General features: G+C 45.9%; 1 protein-coding gene across 6 annotated transcripts in view; it reads left to right on the top strand.

Annotated features, from left to right (window-relative positions):
- The window catches only part of otud7a (OTU deubiquitinase 7A), a 162,672-nt gene that overhangs the window by 69,406 nt on the left and 72,015 nt on the right, over positions 1 to 21,251 (top strand). For all 6 annotated transcript variants that reach the window (XM_072492640.1, XM_072492644.1, XM_072492639.1 and 3 more), the window contains 2 exons: positions 1,934 to 2,088; positions 18,952 to 19,122. In XM_072492640.1, coding sequence (XP_072348741.1) covers positions 2,004 to 2,088; positions 18,952 to 19,122 — 256 coding nt within the window. In that variant the 5' untranslated portion in view covers positions 1,934 to 2,003. The remainder of the gene's footprint in view (positions 1 to 1,933; positions 2,089 to 18,951; positions 19,123 to 21,251) is intronic.

Raw genomic sequence — 21,251 nt, 5'->3', positions numbered from 1 at the left:
GCAACTCCGCGATCTACCAAGATTCTGTTCTCTGCCCCTTCTCTTCCTAATCTGCATTTTGTTCTTTGGTATCTGGTCAGCTTTCATTGATATGTTTTTGTCTTCAATTTTGAATAATGTCGCATCCACAAACGTTCTGGCCAACGCAGCATCCCTTCACATTCCTCTGTACAACTGAGTCTTCCTATAGCCCAACAAAAAGCACAGTAGCGGTTTTAGAAATTAAATTAAATCTGATTACAGACTTGGGAGCAGCAATGCCAAACTTCCCTATAAAGCTTATGTTAGTGAAGTTTGAGTGTCCTTCATTAAATATAATACTTTTTTGGAGATTAAGTTACCTTTTTTTTAATGTCATTTTTAATAATTGATTTGTTTAGGTAGAATCCTGCACATTAAGTTATATTAAGTTGCTCTGCTATGAAACTGACTCATCTCGAGCACTGGTGGCCTCTTCATTTGCAAATTATGCAGTTGATTCTACTCTTGAAATACAAGCCCAACCAAATTGCTTTTGTTTAAGTGATAGTGTATAACCCATCAGTACTGAATATGTGTTGTAGGCATATAAACAGATAATGCTGGAAATAATAATGCGTCATGCAACATATGTAGAGGGAGAAACAATTGATGCTTCAAGTTGATGACTGTGAGTCGTCATTGCCCTGAAACGTTAAATCAGTTTCTATCGCCACTGATGCCACCTGAACTGTTGAGTATTTACACCATTACTTGTACAGATTTCAGCACCTGCCTTTGTATATGTGAAACAGGCATTATTTTACATGGACTATTTTCTAAACGGTGACAAAATTCATAATTCTGAAGTGCAAAGGGACTTGGGAGTCCTAGTCCAGGATTCTCTAAAGGTAAACTAGCAGGTTGAGTCCGTAATTAAGAAAGCAAATGCAATGTTGTCATTTATCTCAAGAGGCTTGGAATATAAATGCAGGGATGTACTTCTGAAGCTTTATAAAGCACTAGTTAGGCCCCATTTAGAATACTGTGAGCAATTTTGGGCCCCACACCTCAGGAAGGACATACTGGCACTGGAGCGGGTCCAGCGGAGATTCACACGGATGATCCCAGGAATGGTAGGCCTAACATACGATGAACGTCTGAGGATCCTGGGATTATATTCATTGGAGTTTAGGAGGTTGAGGGGAGATCTAATAGAAACTTACAAGATAATGAATGGCTTAGATAGGGTGGATGTAGGGAAGTTGTTTCCATTAGCAGGGGAGACTAGGACCCGGGGGCACCGCCTTAGAATAAAAGGGTGTCACTTTAGAACAGAGATGACTAGAAATTTCTTCAGCCAGAGAGTGGTGGGTCTGTGGAATTCATTGCCACAGAGGGCGGTGGAGGCCAGGACGTTGAGTGTCTTTAAGACAGAAGTTGATAAATTCTTGATTTCTCGAGGAATTAAGGGCTATGGAGAGAGAGCGGGTAAATGGAGTTGAAATCAGCCATGATTGAATGGTGGAGTGGACTCGATGGGCCGAATGGCCTTACTTCCGCTCCTATGTCTTATGGTCTAATAAGCAGAGTTGCTTTGTATTTTAATTCTGGTTCTTGTTTACTTACTGCGGTGGAATAGGAACAGTCATTAACTTTCTGTTGAATGTTGTTTGTAGTTGTGGATTGTTTTCTTTTATTCTTTCGGTTCCTAAGATATGAGTCATTGTCACACACTGGTGGGGTTGTTACTTTCACAGCTACTGAATGGTACAGTTAGGAGTGAGCTGTTGCATTCATATTACATTGCAGCAGCAGAAAACAAGCCAGTAATTCTGCGAGGATTGTGATACTTCCCTGACTGGCTGCAGCAATTAGAGGGAAGTAGCCATGAACTTTTCCTGGATTGATAATTGATATAAAGTTTGTTTCACATTCCCTGGAAACTTCTTATTTTCTTTGTTGTTTTCAACAGATGACCAAATAAAAGCCTGGCGACCAAAACCAGTTCTGTTGTGGGTCAAATAGTGCCTCTACATGATCACATGACTCTTGACATGGATGCGGTCCTGTCAGACTTTGTTCGGTCCACGGGGGCAGAACCTGGTCTGGCAAGAGACCTGCTGGAAGGTGAGTTAAATGCTGAAGAGCAAATATTGTTGAGTGTTACATTATGTGTAATCTTTACTGAGGAAGGGTAGAATATTTTTGCGATGTATTATTTCCAATATCTGTTGTCATATTCAGTTTTAATTCTAAAGTTTAGAATTTCTCTACCTAACCATGTAGTACAGGAGTTTGGCTCTTTGGTTGACATTTGGCAAATTTGCTTGCTTACACATTGCGACATATGCTAACTGTGTAAAAGTTTATTCTTTGAAGTTGCTTTACTCCATAATGGTGAGAATTTGTGTATCTGTATATGTAGCTTTACAATTAGATTAATCTTAGTCCTATTCTTGTTTCTCCTTGAATATAAAGTTGAAAGGAGATTTGATAGAGGTATTCAAAATTGAGGGGTCTGGACAGAGTTGATAGGGAGAAACTATTCCCATGGATGGAAGAATCTGGAACGAGGAAGAACAGATTTAATGTAATTGGTAAACGAAACGTTGAGGAAAACTTTATTCACATAGCGGATGGTTAGGATCTCAGTGTGGTGGGGGTAGAATTAATCGAGCATTCAAGAGGGAATTAATATTATCTGAAAAGAGAGATATGCAGGGTTACGGTGAGATGGTGGGAGAGTGGCTCTGGATGAATTGCTACTTCTGCGAACCAGCACAGACACAATCTAATAGCCACCTTCTTTGTTGTAACCATTCTGTGATTCCGTGATATTGATGTCTTCACAACAGAAATCTGTTACTGAACATGGAGTTTGTATATTGATGTCGGGGCCCTTCCTCAAATTCCTCTCAACCTCTTTGGGGGAAGAGTAGTTACTAGCAGAATTATATTGGGACCTTGTTGGCAGACATCGAGCTGGATTCTCCCACCCTGCCTGCTGCAAGAACGTCATGGGAGCTGCGTACAATGGAGAACTCCATTGACCTCGGATGAGATTCTCCGGTCGCTGGGCGGATGCGGACGGAGAATCCCGCTCATCAACTTGGAGGACTACTTATTAATCAAATTGAGACCAAATGAATCGCATAACATGGCACTACAGGGAGAGGACCTAATGGAAATAGTGAGTTCACACGTACCTCGGTAGTATATCTACCCCATCCACACCCTGTAAAGAGTTTGTAAGTTTCAATGAGATTAATTCTCGTTCCTCTTGGCCCAGTTTCCACAATCTCTCCTCATACAACAATCTTTTATTAAATGATATTTTATTCCAAACATACTTCAACATGGCTTCAACACCACACTATGCGCAGTTTGTACATTTCCCACCTTTATCCCCCTTGTATGACAATCTTGACATCCCAGGGATTAGTTTGGGGTAAAAAAAAAAGGAGGTAGGCAGAAAGCAGGAAATTATAGGCCAGTTAGCTTACGGTAGTAGGGAAGATACTGGAATCTGTAATCGAGGAAGAAATAGCGAGGCATCTGGATGGAAATTGTCCCATTGGGCAGACGCAGCATGGGTTCATAAAGGGCAGGTCGTGCCTAACTAATTTAGTGGAATTTTTTGAGGACATTACCAGTGCGGTAGCCAACGGGGAGCCAATGGATGCGGTATATCTGGATTTCCTGAAAGCTTTTGAGAAGGTGCCACACAAAAGGTTGCTGCTTAAGATAATGATGCATGGCTTTAAGGGTAAAGTAGTAGCATGGGTAGAGGATTTTTTTATAAAAAATATATTTTATTCAAGTTTTTTGGCCAAACATAACAATACGTAGTGTTTCTTTTACACAACAATAACGCAATATAAATAACCGTGGCCAGTTTTAAACAAATAAATAAGTAATATATAAACAAAAACAAAAAACAAAACTAAATGGCAACTGCCTTGTCCAAAATAAATACTCTCCAAAAATACAATCCAACAATCCAATATACAATTACATATACCAAATACCTATACATATACAATAACATCCCTGAGAGTCCGTCCGATTCCGTTCCCTCCCCCCTCCCCCCTGGGTTGCTGCTGTTATCTACTACTTTTCCACTCCCTCTATCTTTCTGTGAGGTAGTCGACGAACGGTTGCCACCGCCTGGTGAACCCCTGAGCCGAACCCCTTAACACGAACTTAATCCGTTCTAACTTTATGAACCCTGCCATATCGTTTATCCAGGTCTCCACACCCGGGGGTTTGGCTTCCTTCCACATTAACAATATCCTGCGCTGGGCTACAAGGGACGCAAAGGCCAACACGTCAGCCCCTCTCGCCTCCTGCACTCCCGGCTCTTCTGCAACCCCAAATATAGCCAACCCCCAGCTTGGTTCGACCTGGACCCCCACCACCTTCGAAAGCACCTTTGCCACCCCCACCCAAAACCCCTGTAGTGCCGGGCATGACCAGAACATGTGGGTGTGATTAACTGGGCTTCTCGAGCATCTCGCACACCTATCCTCTATCCCAAAAAATTTACTGAGCCGTGCTCCAGTCATATGTGCCCTGTGTAACACTTTAAATTGTATCAGGCTTAGCCTGGCACACGAGGACGATGAGTTTACCCTACGTAGGGCATCAGCCCACAGCCCCTCCTCAATCTCCTCCCCCAGTTCTTCTATCCATTTCCCTTTCAGCTCATCTACCATGATCTCTCCCTCGTCCCTCATCTCCCTGTATATGTCCGCCACCTTACCGTCCCCCACCCATGTCTCTGAGATCACTCTATCCTGCACTCCCTGCGTCGGGAGCTGCGGGAATTCCCTCACCTGTTGCCTCGCAAAAGCCCTCAATTGCATATACCGAAATGCATTCCCTTGGGGCAACCCATATTTCTCCGTCAGCGCTCCCAGACTCGCAAACGTCCCATCTACAAATAGATCTCTTAATTGTACTACCCGAGCTCTTTGCCATGCTCCAAATCCCCCATCCATTCTCCCCGGAACGAACCTATGATTGTTTCTTATCGGGGACCGCACCGAAGCTCCCGTCCCTCCCCTATGCCGTCTCCACTGCCCCCAAATTTTCAATGTAGCCACCACCACCGGGCTTGTGGTGTATTTCTTCGGTGAGAACGGCATCGGCGCCGTCACCATTGCTTGCAGGCTAGTCCCCCTGCAGGACGCCCTCTCCAATCTCTTCCACGCCGCTCCCTCCCCTTGTCCCATCCACTTACACACCATTGAAACATTGGCGGCCCAGTAGTACTCACTTAGGCTCGGTAGTGCCAGCCCCCCCCTGTCCCTACTACGCTGCAAGAATCCCCGCCTCACTCTCGGGGTCTTCCCAGCCCACACAAAACTCATAATGCTCTTCTCAATTCTTTTGAAAAAAGCCTTCGTGATCACCACCGGGAGGCACTGGAACACAAAAAGGAATCTCGGGAGGACCACCATTTTAACCGCCTGCACCCTACCTGCCAATGACAGGGACACCATGTCCCATCTCTTGAAATCCTCCTCCATCTGTTCCACCAACCGTGTTAAATTAAGCCTACGTAATGTACCCCAATACTTGGCTATCTGGATCCCCAGGTACCGGAAGTCCCTTGTTACCTTCCTCAACGGTAAATCCTCTATCTCTCTGCTCTGCTCCCCCGGATGCACCACAAATAACTCACTTTTCCCCATGATCAGTTTATACCCTGAAAAATCCCCAAACTCCCCAAGTATTCGCATTATCTCTGGCATCCCCTCCGGCGGGTCCGCCACATATAGCAACAAATCATCCGCATACAGAGATACCCGGTGTTCTTCTCCCCCCCCCCCCCCCCCCTAAGTACTCCCCTCCACTTCCTGGCACCCCTCAGTGCCATGGCCAGGGGTTCAATCGCCAATGCAAACAATAACGGGGACAGAGGACATCCCTGCCTCGTCCCTCTATGGAGCCGAAAATAGTCAGACCCCCGTCCATTCGTGACCACGCTCGCCATCGGGGCCCTATACAGCAACTGTACCCACCTGATATACCCGTCCCCAAAGCCAAATCTCCTCAACACCTCCCACAAATAATCCCACTCCACTCTATCAAATGCTTTCTCGGCATCCATCGCCACCACTATCTCCGCTTCCCCCTCTGGTCGGGGCATCATCATTACCCCTAACAGCCTCCGTATATTTGTATTTAGCTGTCTCCCCTTCACAAACCCAGTTTGGTCCTCATGGACCACCCCCGGGACACAATCCTCTATCCTCATTGCTATTACCTTGGCCAAAATCTTAGCATCCACATTCAGGAGAGAAATGGGCCTGTATGACCCGCATTGCAGCGGGTCTTTTTCCTTCTTTAGGAGGAGCGATATCGTTGCCTCTGACATCGTCCGGGGCAGCTGCCCCCTTTCCCTCGTCTCATTAAAGGTTCTCATCAGTAGCGGGGCCAGCAAGTACAAATATTTCTTATAGAATTCAACTGGGAATCCGTCTGGTCCCGGGGCCTTCCCCGCCTGCATGCTTCCAATCCCTTTCACTACTTCCTCCGTCTCAATCTGTGCTCCCAACCCCACTCTCTCCTGTTCCTCCACCTTAGGAAATTCCAGCTGATCAGAAAGCACATCATTCTCTCCTTCCCGTCCGGGGGCTGCGCTTCATATAATCTTTCATAAAATGCCTTGAACACTCCATTCAGTCTCTCCGCTCCCCGCTCCATCTCTCCCTCCTCAACTCTCACCCCCCCCCTATCTCCCTCGCTGCTCCCCTTTTCCTCAGTTGGTGGGCCAACAACCTACTCGCCTTCTCCCCATATTCGTACTGTACTCCCTGTGCCTTCCTCCATTGTGCCTCTGCCTTACCCGTAGTCAACAAGTCAAATTCTACATGTAACCTTTGCCTTTCCCTGTATAGTCCCTCCTCCGGTGCCTCCGCGTATTGTCTGTCCACCCTCAGAAGTTCTTTCAGCAACCGCTCCCTTTCCCTACCCTCCTGCTTTCCTTTATGTGCCCTAATAGATATCAGCTCCCCTCTAACCACTGCCTTCAGTGCCTCCCAGACCACTCCCACCTGTACCTCCCCATTATCATTATGTTCCAAGTACCTTTCAATACACCCCCTCACCCTTAAACACACACCCTCATCTGCCAATAATCCCATGTCCATTCTCCAGGGTGGAAGCTGTTGTTTTTCTTCCCCTATCTCCAGGTCCACCCAGTGTGGAGCATGATCCGAGATGGCTATAGCCGTGTACTCCGTCCCCGTCATCTTTGGGATCAGTGCCCTTCCCAAAACAAAAAAATCTATTCGTGAAAATACTTTATGTACATAGGAGAAAAACGAAAACTCCTTACTCCTAGGTCTACTAAATCTCCAGGGATCTACTCCTCCCATCTGCACCATAACATCCTTAAGCACCCTAGCTGCAGCCGGCCTCCTTCCAGTCCTGGACCTCGATCTGTCCAGCCCTGGGTCCAGCGCCGTATTAAAGTCTCCACCCATTACCAACTTCCCCACTTCTAGGTCCGGGATTCGTCCTAACATACGCCTCATAAAATTGGCATCATCCCAGTTCGGGGCATACACGTTCACTAATACCACCGCCTCCCCTTGCAGTTTGCCACTCACCATCACGTATCTGCCTCCACTATCCGCCACTATAGTCTTTGCCTCAAACATTACCCGCTTCCCCACTAGTATGGCCACCCCCCTGTTTTTTGCATCTAGCCCCGAATGAAACACCTGCCCCACCCATCCTTTGCGAAGTCTAACCTGGTCTGTCAGCTTCAGATGCGTCTCCTGAAGCATAACCACATCTGCCTTAAGTTTCTTTAGGTGTGCGAGTATCCGTGCCCTCTTATCGGCCCGTTCAGCCCTCTCACATTCCACGTGATCAACCGGGTTGGGGGGGCTCTTTACCCCCCCCCCCCCCTGACGACTAGCCATTTCCTTTTTCAATCCAGTTCCTCACCCGGTTCCCACGTAGCTGTATCCCCCCCAGGCGGTGCCCCCCCCCCGACCCCCCCCCTCCCATACCAGTTCCCCCTTCTCCCCAGCAGCAGCAACCCAGTTAACCCCCCCCCCCCGCTAGATCCCAAGCTAGCGTAATTGCACCCCCCATGTTGCTCCCAGAAGCCAGCAAACTCTGGCCGATCTCGGCATCCCCTCGTGACCTCGGCTCACACTGTGCGAGGCCCCCTCCTTCCTGCTTCCCTGTTCCCGCCATGATTACCATAGTGCGGGAACAAAGCCCGCGCTTCCCCTTTTGGCCCCGCCCCCAATGGCCGGCGCCCACAGCTCCTCATCCTCCCTCACCCCCTCCCCCACGACATGGGGAAGAGAGAGAAGTTACAGGGTCGCAGGTTTAACAACCTGGGAAGTCCTCTCTTCCCCCTTTTCCCCCCCTTCATCCCACAAATTCACCCTCCCACTTTTGTCCCAAACGTTCTTTTTCTGGCCCGCTCACTCCAGCTTCTCCTCGACAATAAATGTCCACGCCTCGTCTGCCGTTTCAAAATAATGGTGTTTTCCTAGATGTGTGACCCACAGTCTTGCCGGTTGCAACATTCCGAATTTGACCTTCCTTTAATGCAACACCGCCTTGGCCCGATTAAAGCTTGCCCTCCTTCTCGCCACCTCCGCACTCCAATCTTGATATACACGGATCACCGCGTTCTCCCACCTACTGTTCCGAGTTTTCTTGGCCCATCTGAGGACCATCTCTCTGTCCTTGTATCGGAGAAATCTCACAACTATTGCTCGAGGAATTTCTCCAGCCCTCGGTCTTCGCACCATAACCCGATAGGCTCCCTCCACCTCCAGTGGACCCGTCGGGGCCTCCGATCCCATTAACGAATGCAGCATCGTGCTCACATATGCCCCGACGTCCGCCCCTTCTGCACCTTCGGGAAGACCAAGAATCCTTAAGTTCTTCCTCCTCGCATTGTTCTCCTGCACCTCCAGGGTAGAGGATTTGTTAATTAATGGAAAGCAAAGAGTGGGGATTAATGGGTGTTTCTCTGGTTGGCAATCAGTAGCTAGTGGTGTCCCTCAGGGATCAGAGTTGGGCCCACAATTGTTCACAATTTATATAGATGATTTGGAGTTGGGGACCAAGTGCAATGTGTCCAAGTTTGCAGACGACACTAACATGAGTGGTAAAGCAAAATGTACCGAGGATACCGGAAGTCTGCAGAGGGATTTGGATAGTTTACGTGAATGGGCTAGGGTCTAGCAGATGGAATACACTGTTGACAAATGTGAGGTTATCCATTTTGGTAGGAATAACAACAAAAGGGATTATTATTTAAATGATAAAACATGCTGCTGTGCAGAGGGACCTGGGTGTCCTAGTGCATGAGTTGCAAAAAGTTGGTTTACAGGTGCAACAGGTGATTAAGAAGGCGAATGGAATTTTGTCCTTCATTGCTAGAGGGATGGAGTTTAAGACTAGGGAGGATATGCTGCAATTGTATAAGGTGTTAGTGAGGTCACACCTGGAGTATTGTGTTCAGTTTTGGTCTCCTTACCTGAGAAAGGACATACTTGTGCTGGAGGGTGTGCAGAGATTCACTCAGTTAATCCCTGAGCACATTTAGCGAGTTGGTCACACCGCAGGTGAAAATTGCTGAGGGAGATAGAAAATGGGTGACCAAATGTCAGAGCAAGAGTAGGAAGGCAGTGCAGGTGTCCCCTGCGGTCATCTCCCTGCAAAACAGAAAGACCGTTTTGGATACTGTTGAGGGAGATGGCTCACCAGGGGAAAGCAGCAGCAGCCAGGTTAATGGCACCATGGCTGGCTCTGCTGCACAGGAGGGCAGGAAGAGGAATGGCAGGGCTATAGTGATAGGGGACTCAATCGTAGGGAGAATAAACCGGCGGTTCTGTGGATGCAATCGAGACTCCAGGATGGTATGTTGCCTCCTGGTGCAAGGGCCAATGGTGCCTCGGAGCTGTCGGGGTGCACATGAGGTCCAACAAGCTGAATTCAGGGAGTTAGGAGTTGAACTAAAAAGTAGGACCTCAAAGGTAGTAATCTCAAGATTGCTACCAGCGCCATGAGCTGGTCAGAGTAGGAATGTCAGGGTGGATAGGATGAATGCGTGGCTTGAGAGATGGTGCAAGAGGGAAAGATTCAAATACCTGGGGCATTGGAACTGGTTCTGGGGGAGGTGGGACCTGTACAAACTGGATGGGCTGCACCTGGGCAGGACTGGAACTGATGTCTTGGGGGCGGGGAGGGGTTTGCTACTGCTGTTGGGGAAGGTTTAAACTAATGTGGAAGGGGGATGGGAACCGATGCAAGAAGTCGGAGGGAAGTAAAACGGAGCCAGAAACAAAAAGCAGTAAGGGAGAACATGTAAGGCAGAGAAACCATAGTCAAAAATCAAAAAGGGCCACAGTACAGGGTACAGTGACTAAGGAGAGTGTGAAAAGGGAGGTGGCCAATGCAGGATTGAGGGTGTTGTACCTAAATGCACGCAGTATACGGAACAAGGTAAATGAGCTTGTTGCGCACATTGAAATTGGCCGGTACGATGTTGTGGGCATCACAGAGACGTGGCTGCAAGGGGATCAGGGCTGGGATCTAAATATCCAAGGATATATGTCATATTGAAAGGACAGGCAGGTGGGCAAAGGGAGGCGGGGTTGCATTGTTAGTCAGGATTGAAGTTAAATCGCTAGCAAGGAGCGATATAGGATCAGAAGGCATAGACTCTCTGTGGGTAGAATTGAGGAATCGCAAAAGTAAAAAGACCCTGATGGGAGTTATGTACAAGCCCCCAAGCAGTAGTCAGGATGTGGGGCATAAAATAAATCAGGAGATAGAAAAGTCATGTGAAAAAGGCAATATTGCAATAATCATGGGGGACTAAAATATGCAGGTGGACTGGGAAAATCAGGTTGGTAGTGGATCCCAAGAAATGGAATTTGTGGAATGTCTAAGAGATGTTTTTTTGCAGCAGCTTGTGACAGAGCCTGCTAGGGAACAGGCAATTCTAGATTTGGCGATGTGTAATGAGGCAGACTTGATTAGGGAACTTAAGGTGAAGGAACCCTTAGGGAGCAGTGACCACAATATGGTAGAATTTACCCTGCAGTTTGAGAGGGAGAAGCTGCAATCAGATGTAATGGTATTACAATTAAATAAGGGTAACTACAAAGACATGAGGGAGGAGCTGGCCAGAGTTGAGTGGAAAAGGAGCCTAGCCGGGAAGACCGTGGAACAGCAATGGAAGGTGTTTTGGGGGGTTATTAGGGAGGCACAACAGAAATTCATGCCAAGGAGGAGGAAACATGCTAAGGGGAGGACAAGGCATCCATGGCTGACGAGGGATGTCAAGGACAGCATAAAGGCTAAAGAAAAAGCATACAAAGTGGTGAGGATTAGTGGGAAACCAGAGGATTGGGAAGCCTTTAAAAGCGAGCAGAGGACAACTAAAATAGCAATAAGGGGGGAGAAGATGAAGTATGAGTGCAAGCTAGCTAGTAATACAAAGGAAGATAGGAAGAGATTTTTTCAATATATAAAAGATAAGAGAGGCAAAAATAGACATTGGACCACTAGAAAATGTGGCTGGAGAAGTAACAATAGGAAACTAAGAAATTGCAGATGAACTGAATAGTTACTTTGCATCAGTCTTCACGGTGGAAGACACCAGTGGGATGCCAGAGCTCCAGGAGAATCAGGGGGCAGAGGCGAGTGCAGTGACCATTACTAAGGAGAAGGTTCTGGAGAAACTGAAAGTTCTGAAGGTGGATAAGTCACCTGGACCGGATGGACTACACCCCAGGGTCCTAAAAGAGATAGCTGTGGAAATTGTGGAGGCATTAGTGATGGTCTTTCAGGAATCACTGAAGGCAGGAAGGGTCCCAGAGGTCTTGAAGGTAGCTAATGTAACACCACTGTTTAAGAAGGTCGGGAGGCAGAAGATGGGAAATTATAGGCCGGTTAGCCTGACTTCGGTCATTGGTAAGATTTTAGAGTCTGTTATTAAAGATGAAATCGCAAAGCACTTGGAAGTGCATGGTAAAATAGGACTGAGTCAGCACGGCGTTGTCAAAAGGAGGTCGTGTCTGACAAATGTGTTAGAGTTCTTTGAGGAGGTAACAAGGAAGTTAGACAAAAGAGAACCAGTGGACATGATTTATTTAGATTTCCAGAAGGCCTTTGACAAGGTGCCGCATAGGAGACTGTTAAATAAGTTAAGAGCTCATGGTGTTCATGGTAAGATCCTGGCCTGGATAGAGGATTGGCTGACTGGCAGAAGTCAGTGGGGATAAAGGGGTCTTTTTCAGGATGGCAGTCGGTGACTAGTGGTGTGCCTCAGGGGTCTGTGATGGGACCACAACTTTTTACAATATACATTAATGATCTGGAAGAAGGTACTGAAGGCACAATTGCTAAGTTTGCAAATGATGCAAAGATCTGTGGAGGGACAGGTAGTATTGAGGAAGCAAGGGGGCTGCAGAAGGACTTGGACAGGCTAGGAGAGTGGGCAATGAAGTGGCAAATGAAATACAATGTGGAAAAGTGAGGTTATGCACTTTGGAAGGAGGAATTTAGGCATAGACTATTTTCTAAATGGGGAAATGCTTCAGAAAGCAGAGCACAAAGGGACTTGGGACTCCTTGTTCACGATTCTCTTAAGGTTAATGTGCAGGTTCAGTCAGCAGTTAAGAAGGCAAATGCAATGTTAGCATTCATGTCAAGAGGGCTAGAATACAAGACCAGGGATGTAATTCTGAGGCTGTATAAGGCTCTGGTCAGACGCCATTTGGAGTATTGTGAGCAGTTTTGGTCCCCTTATCTAAGGAAGGGTGTGCTGGCCTTGGGAAGGGTCCAGAGGAGGTTCACAAGAATGATCCCTGGAATGAAGAACTTATCATATGAGGAACGCTTGAGGACTCTGGGTCTGTATTTGTTGGAGTTTAGAAGGATGAGGCGGGATCTTATTGAAATTTACAGGATACTGCGAGGCCTGGATAGAGAGTGGACGTGGAGAGGATGTTTCCACTTGTAGGAAAAACTAGAACCAGAGGACACCATCTCAGACTAAAGGGACCATCCTTTAAAACCGAGATGAGGAGGAATTTCTTCAGCCAGAGGGTGGTGAATCTGTGGAACTCTTTGCCGCAGAAGGCTGTGGAGGTCAATTCACTGAGTGTCTTTAAGACAGAGATAGATAGGTTCTTGATTAATAAGGGAATCAGGGGTTATGGGGAGAAGGCAGGAGAATGGGGATGAGAAACATATCAGCCGTGATTGAATGGCGAAGCAGACTCGATGGGCCAAGTGGCCTAATTCTGCTCCTATGTCTTATGGTCTTATGATTATGAGGAGAGGTTGAGTAGACTGGGACTGTACTTGTTAGAATTTTGAAGGATGCGGGGGGGATCATATAGAAACATATAAAATTATGAAGGGAATAGATGGGATAGATTAGGGGAGGTTGTTTCCACTGGCGGGTGAAAGCAGAACTAGGGGGCATAGTCTCAAAATAAGGGGAAGTAGATTTAGGACTGAGCTTAGGAGGAACCTCTTCACCCAAAGGGTTGTGAATCTATGGAATTCCCCGCCCAGTGAAGCGGTTGAGGCCCCTTCATTAAATGTTTTCAAGATAAAGATAGATAGTTTTTTGAAGAATAAAGGGTTATGGTGTTGAGCTGAGTCCACAAATGATCAGCCATGATCTCATTGAATGGCGGAGCAGGCTCGAAGGGCCAGATGGCCAACCCCTCCTCCTAGTTCTAGTGTTCTTATGACGAGTATCTCCTCCCTTCGATAAAGAGACCAAAACAGTACACAATACTCCAGGTGTGGTCTCACCAAGGTTCCATACAATTGCAACAAGATCTCTTTACTTATGTACTCAAATCCCTTTACAATGAAGGCCTACATACCATTTGTCTTCCTTATTGATTGTTGCACTTGACTCTTCAGATAATGGCAACAGTTTTTTGCACATCAACAAGAACAGTTTAATGTTTCAAAGATGATTCAAGGGTATTAATTAAAGGAACCTATAATTGTATTCATAAACCATCTCTGCTAATCCTGCTACAAGGTGCCTCAAGATAAGAACACCTGATTGTCGTACATTGTTATATTAATGGGAACAGTCTCGATTACCAGATATTTTATTCCTCTTTTTACTGATGTAGAGTAATTCAAACCCACAAGGAACTAGATTGGACTAATGACCTGGAGATCAGCATTAAAGATCCACCACAGCAGCTGGGGGATTTAAATTTAGTTAATTGGATGAATCTGGAACATAGAAACATAGAAAATAGAACAAGACAAGGGAAGGGAGTGCGATGTGTGAGAATGCACACACATGTTACACCCCAAACTCTCTTCACAACCAGAGAGGCAGCTTGATGGAACAGTGGTTAGCACTGCAGCCGCATAGTGCCATGGACCCGGGTTCAATTCCGGCCGTGGGCGACTGTGTGGAGTTTGCACTTACTCCCGGTGTCTGTGGGTTTCCTCCGGGTGCTCCGGTTTGCTCCCACAGTCCAAAGATGTTCAGGTTAGGTGGATTGGCCATGATCAATTGCCCTTTAATGTCCAAAGATGTGCAAGTTAGGTGGGGTTATGGAGTTACAGGGATAGGACGGTGGTATGGGCCTAGGTAGGGTGCTCTTTCAGAGGGTTGGTGCAGACTCTATGAGCCGAAGGGCCTCCTTCTGAACTGTCGGAATTCTATGAAACAACTTCACTGCATCCAGTCTGCCCAGCCCTGTCAGAACCTTCACCGTACCGCCCTTACCTCCACAATCTCCCGGGAAGCTGCCTCAGCTGATGAGCTAAAAGACGACTGGCCCTCCTGAAATGTCTCCGCTGGCTCACCGCCTTACAATTTGAGTTACTTTTAACGTGTATAGGTATGTGTAACCTCCAGCTTGAGGGCTTCCCATATCGTGGAAGGTGAGTAAGACTCACTTTTATTAAATTTAATGTAATGGCGGTGCGGTGGACATAAGAGTACAAAATCTTTTGTCTGCTAACAATGCCGTATCCAACCTCCTTAGCGGACGTCGGGATGGACCAGACTCTAGTGCCAAATCCACATAATGTGAGGCATAAACTGAAATCACAATTGCCGAGTTCCCCATCCCTTCCACAGAAGAGAGGAGAGACATTTCTACCACAAAATAGGCAGTATGTGAGTGTACCTGGTGGACATGGGAGAAAAAAATACAAACCTTTATCACCTGGATGTGACCCGCACTCCCCCACACGCACACCCGCGAGGTGTCTGCCAAAGACCTGCAAACAATAAATGTTTACCAATGGGGTCTGCCAAGATCCTGGTGGCAGAAAATGTAACCTTTTTATTGATTAAGATTGCCACACTCTGGCACTGAGGTCCCAGGTTTGATCCCGTCCCTGGGTCTCTGTCTGTGTGGAGTTTGCACATTCTCCCCGTGTCTGCGTGGGTCTCGCCCCCACAACCCAAAGATGTGCAGGGTAGGTGGATTGGTCACACTAAATTGCCCCTTAATTGGAAAAAAAATAATTGGGTACTCTAACTCTTCGGCAAATCGGACACCACATTTATACAGAGCAGCTTTGGCCTTGTTGAATGCCACTTGCTTATTTGCCAGCTGTGCTCCCACATATGATGGCATGGCCTTCCCATTTGAAATGACGATGCTCTTTTGCCCATCTCAAGATCCTTGAAAACTGAAATTTCGCAAGAACTGCTTGCAGTGGTTGGTTAGGATGGGGCTTCTGTTGGAGTGTCTGGTGGGCAAGATCCAGCTCGCAAGGGGTTGCGAGTCTACCATCCCCAACCATCTTCCTAAACATCTTCACAAAATACTCTGTGGGAGTTGGGCCTTCCATCCTCTCTGGCAACCCCACAACATGGGTATTTTGCCTCCTCGAACGATTCTCCAAATCGTTCACTTTGGCCTTCAGCGCTTTATTTACATCAGTCAATCAGCCATCAACGACATCTCAGCACCAGAGAAACAATCTGATCGCTATGCGCTTTTACCGATTCGCTGGTCTCCTCCAACACCAGCCGCATGGGAGCCAGGGCCCCTTCCATTACCACCACCTGCCTTTGCTTCTCAAATTCCACCGCCAAGAGGCCATTAAAGGAGTGGCTGCAGTTACGGAAGCTGCCCTGCCATTTTCTCCACCAACGAGCCCTGAGGTGTCTCTGATTCAGTCGACGAGTTATTGCTATTGGGCTTCTTTCCCCTGGTCTTCCTGGGCATACACCCGCGATGTAGGTACCTTGTGGGTTTTTGGACAGAAATACTCCTAGAAACTGGGTGGAAAGGGCTCCTCGCAGGAGCCACCTCATGCATGTAATGGGGCTGGTTTAGCACAGGGCTAAATCACTGACTTGGAAAGCAGACCAAGGCAGGCCAGCAGCACGGTTCAATTCCCGTACCAGCCTCCCCGAACAGGCGCCGGAATTTGGTGACGAGGGGCACTTTCACAATAACTTCGTTTGTAGCCTACTTGTGACAATAAGCGATTTTCATTTCATTTCATGTCTTCCTCCTATATACCGCCACTGGAAGCTTCAGCCATTTTATTGAATGGTGGAGCCGGTTCAAGGGGCTGCATGGTCTACTCTTCCAGTTTCTTGTGTTGTGTTTTTATTATCAATTGTAACTTAGTTAAGACTGTGTGTTTGTGCTTAAAGCTTAGGATTTAATCACTATTAATTTTTTTTGAAAGTATTAACTGATGTTTTATAATAGTCAGTTTTATGACTACAAACTATGTGGAAACACTCATGATATAATTGTAACTGTTTATTTAAAATCAAACTTTTACCCCACTTATAAATATGGTGAAGACCTACAGACACCAGACCAAATCACCTATACTTTGAATTGCATCTAACCCAAGGCCTCTGTCTTCAGAAGCAACTTTGATAAGAAAAAAAATTATGTGATGTCTTTCACGACCATGGGATAACTCGTATGGAGCAATTATTTTACATTGCAAGTTGTTCTGATCTGGAATGTGCTGCCTGCATGGACGGTGGAAGCAAATTCAATAGCAACTTTCAAGAGGAAATTGGATATACACTTGGAATGGAAATTCTTGCAGGGTTAGGGGGAAAGGCAAGTATGGGATGAATTGAATAGCTTTCAAAGAGCTGTTACTCCACGATGGACTGTTACGACCCCAGTTGATGGTTATAACTGGATGGGAATATCCCAGAACGGAATCCTGGCTCAAAGAGTGTAACTTTTACTTTTTAAAAATAAAACATGGAGGAACAGAGTCGTAGAGCAGGTTTAACAACATGGAAAAAACATTTATTAGACATGAAAAGTTGGATTATTATACAATACCCCTTTGCTGATCTCCCCCCCCCCCCCCCCTTCCCCGAGATGATTGTCACATGACTTTCCAAACTCCACTCCGAAAAACATACTTTAAAACCTTTGTTCACAATCGCGGTTTGCATTCTGAAATCCAGTCCAGCGTTTCCAAATTACCCGTTTAACCAAAGCTTCCACTTCACTTTCAACAGCAAATCCAGTTCAGAATTTACACCATCCATTTAGGATTTCTTTGTCTTGACTGCTTTATCTCTCAATTGCTTTAACTCTCAATTCCCAGACTCTCAGAAAAATGGCATCAAACTTTTGGTTTGTATCTGAAGTCTGCTGTCCTACTTTAAATCTGGTTACTGCAACTGGTTACTGTCTCATTAACTCAGAATCCTTTGTTTACTCTTCCTTGAATTCTTCTGAACAAGGCATGGAGGCACAGTTGTTAGCACTGCTGCCTCACCGCACTAGGGACCCGGGTTTGATTTCGAACTTGGGTAACTGTATGTGTGGAGATTTCCACTTTCTCCCCGTGTCTGCGTGGGTTTCCTCAGGGTGCTCCGGTTTCCTTCTAAAGTGCAAAGATGGGCAGGTTAGGTGGGTTGGGAATGATAACTTGCCCCTTAAGGTGGAGTTTCAGGAATATGATGGGGTATTGGGCCTGGGTAGGGTGGTTGTCCAGAGGGTCTGTGCAAACTCGATGGGCTGAATGGCCTTCTTCTGCACTGTAGGAACTCTATTCTATTCTAATATCTTGGTCTCTATTCTCTAACTCCACTCGTCTTAAAACATTCTTACTGTCCAAATTGCCTGGTTATCTGGACAGTAACTAGTTCTTTGGGCACCTTGCCTCTTTGCAGTTCCTATCCTCTCCAGCCTTTCCTATGACAGAGTTGAGAGATGTTCACTCCCCGGTGCCCTGACTCCAACTGCAATATATCCAGCAGAGATTTAAAAGCTTTTCTACATTACAAGGTCTCCAGTTGCTAAGCAATGACTGCCACTTCTATTTAGTTTTCATGTCATAACCCCCTCTAAGCACAGTAGAATCACAATTGGAATTGAAACCAATCATAAATAGAAAAACCCTAGGTCTTCCCCTTCCAGACATAGAAGTTTAAATTAAACACGCGTAAAAATGGACCTTATTTCTAATGTTTATCAATGCCAATAAATTCCTTAAAACTACTTTTGTTTTCCTAACAGGACCAATTGGCTGCCAGCTTTGCAATATGATTCTAGTCCTGCAAAAGAACACACATCCCTTAGTGCTGCTACTAAGCCAAGGCCTCGTGTGGAAAATGTTCTGTGTGCGACTGAAACTGAGCTCAGTGAATCCTTGCCTGATAGTCATATTGATGCTTTGCTGAGCAGCTCTAATCATCACTTTTATTTTTAAAAATGAGTTGCACACTTTTAGAATTTTATTGATGAATGATCGTATATCAGGTGTATATCCAATTATTTAATTAAATAGACTTTTTAGAAATCTAATGAACAAACATTTCCACATTGATTGGTTCTGAATCTATTTTAAAGTAGCAAAAAATGCTAAAAGATTCCCCAAAGAGCTTGCATGCTAAATAAAGGAGCGTAGAGGGAAATTAACTGATGCCTTTTCCTCTCGATAGCTTACCAATTATATCTGGATAATAATGGTCAATGTACAATTTTATATTTGTAGGTAAAAACTGGGATCTGAGTGCAGCGCTGAATGACTTTGAACAACTTAGGCAAATTCACACTGGGAACTTGCCTCATGTGTTCAATGAAGGAAGTTTCTACAAGCAGCAAGAAAAGGAATTGTGTAATCAAATTAACCAGTCTGCGCAGAGACAGGAGGAGATTGCTCAAGGTAATGTGGTTTAACTGGAGGCATCCATCATTCCTATCGATATTTTGAAGCATTTTTAAGATCTTGTATTATTTACAGTATAGTGTCTAGCATCTGTAATTACAAATTAGAACAGAAAACTCTGGAATTACACAGGGCTACTTATATCAAAGATCTTTACTCAAAACACCCTGTCTTTGCTGTGCCACGGTGGTAATTGTTTATTTTACGTTGTGGGAGAAAGGTGTCGGTGTGTGAGCCCCCTAACCGAGGCTCGAGTACAACTCTGAGTGACTGAGCACCTTGGGCTGGTTTTCACAGGACCCATGTATTAAATGCAGGAAATTTCAACTAACAGCAAGAAAAAGAATCATCCAACCAGGTGAACAACTGAGAGTAAACATTTTTGGATAGACCAGGCAACATTATTCAAGGTGATATGACTAAAGGATATGATGAATGTAAAACAGCTTCTTCCCCACCAGACTCCTAAATGACTCTCTTATGGACTGGATCTCTTAACACATCTTCTCTTCTGAGTAGTACTACACTCCTGTATGCTTCACCCAATGCCTGTGTCTATGTATTTACATTGTATATTTTATGTTTACCCTATTATGTATTTTCTTTTCATGTACGGAATGATCTGTCTGAGATGTAGGCAGAACAATACTTTTCACTGTACCTCTGTACATGTGACAATAAACAAATCCAAATCCTGACTTGCTTTTAGCAATGCTAATGGGACAGATTGTACACAGACGAACCTCCAAATAAAGTTCTGGATTTAAAAAACTATTTTGAAATGAAATGAAATGAAAATCGCTTATTGTCACAAGTTACTGTGAAAAGCCCCTAGTCGCCACATTCCGGTGCCTGTTCGGGGAGGCTGGTACGGGAATTGAACCGTGCTGCTGGCTTGCCCTGGTCTGCTTTCAAAGCCAGATCTTTAGCCCTGTGCTAAACAGCCCCTCATTAAAAAAATGAATTTTTAATTCATTTACGGGATTTGGGCTTCACTGGTTAGGCCAATATTTATTGCCCATCTCTAGTTGCCTTTCAGAAGGTGGTGGTGAGCTGCCTTCTTGAACCGCTGCAGTCCTTGAGGTGCAGGTACACCCACTGTGCTATTAGGGAGTTCCAGGATGTTGCCCCAGCGAATTGATGGAACGGCCAATATATTTTCAAGTCCGGGTGATAAGTGACTTGGAGGGGAACTTCCAGATGAAAAATGAAATGAAAATGAAAATCGCTTATTGTCACAAGTAGGCTTCAAATGAAGTTACTGTGAAAAGCTGGATTAAAAAAACTATTTTGAAATGAAATGAAATGTAAATCGCTTATTGTCACAAGTAGGCTTCAAATGAAGTTACTGTGAAAAGCCCCTAGTCGCCACATTCCGGCGCCTGTTCGGGGAGGCTGTTACGGGAATCGAACCATGCTGCTGACCTGCCTTGGTCTGCTTTCAAAGCCAGCGATTTAGCCCTGTGCTAAACAGCTCCTGACAGTCCCTGAGGTGTTGGTGCACCCACAGTGCTGTTAGGGAGGGAGTTCCAGGACCCAGCAACAGTGAAGGGACGGCGATATCTTTCCAAGCCAGGGTGGTGAGTGACTTGGAGGGGAACCGCCAGGTGGTGGGGTTCCCAGGTATCTGCTGCTCTTGTCGTTTTGGATGGTAGTGGCCATGGGTTTCGAAGGTGCTGTCTAAGGAACCTTGGTGAGTTACTGCAGTGCATCTTGTAGATGGTACACACGGCTGCCACTGTGCGTCGGTGTGGAGGGTTTGAATGTTTGTGGATGGGATGCCAACCAAGCGGGCTGCTTTGTCCTGGATGGTGTTGAGCTTCTTGAGTATTGTTGGAGCTGCACTCATCCAGGCAAGTGGAGAGTATTCCATCACACTCCTGACTTGTGCCTTGCAGATGGTGGACAGGCTTTGGGGGGTGTCAGGAAATGAGTTACTCGCCACAGGATTCCTAGCCTTTGACCTGCCCTAGTAGCCACAGTATTAATGTGGCTAATCCAGTTTCAGTTTCTGATCAGGATGGTTTTTTTTTTTAATAAACATTTTATTGAGGTATTTATGGTTTTGTAACAGTAACCGAAGAAACAATGTACATACAATTGTAAACATAGTGCAAAAGCCGTCT

The sequence above is a fragment of the Scyliorhinus torazame genome, chromosome 30, assembly GCF_047496885.1.
Source record: "Scyliorhinus torazame isolate Kashiwa2021f chromosome 30, sScyTor2.1, whole genome shotgun sequence".
Taxonomy (NCBI): Eukaryota; Metazoa; Chordata; class Chondrichthyes; order Carcharhiniformes; family Scyliorhinidae; genus Scyliorhinus; species Scyliorhinus torazame.
The sequence above is the reverse complement of the archived record's forward strand: the minus strand, read 5'-3'. Positions and strand labels throughout refer to the sequence as shown.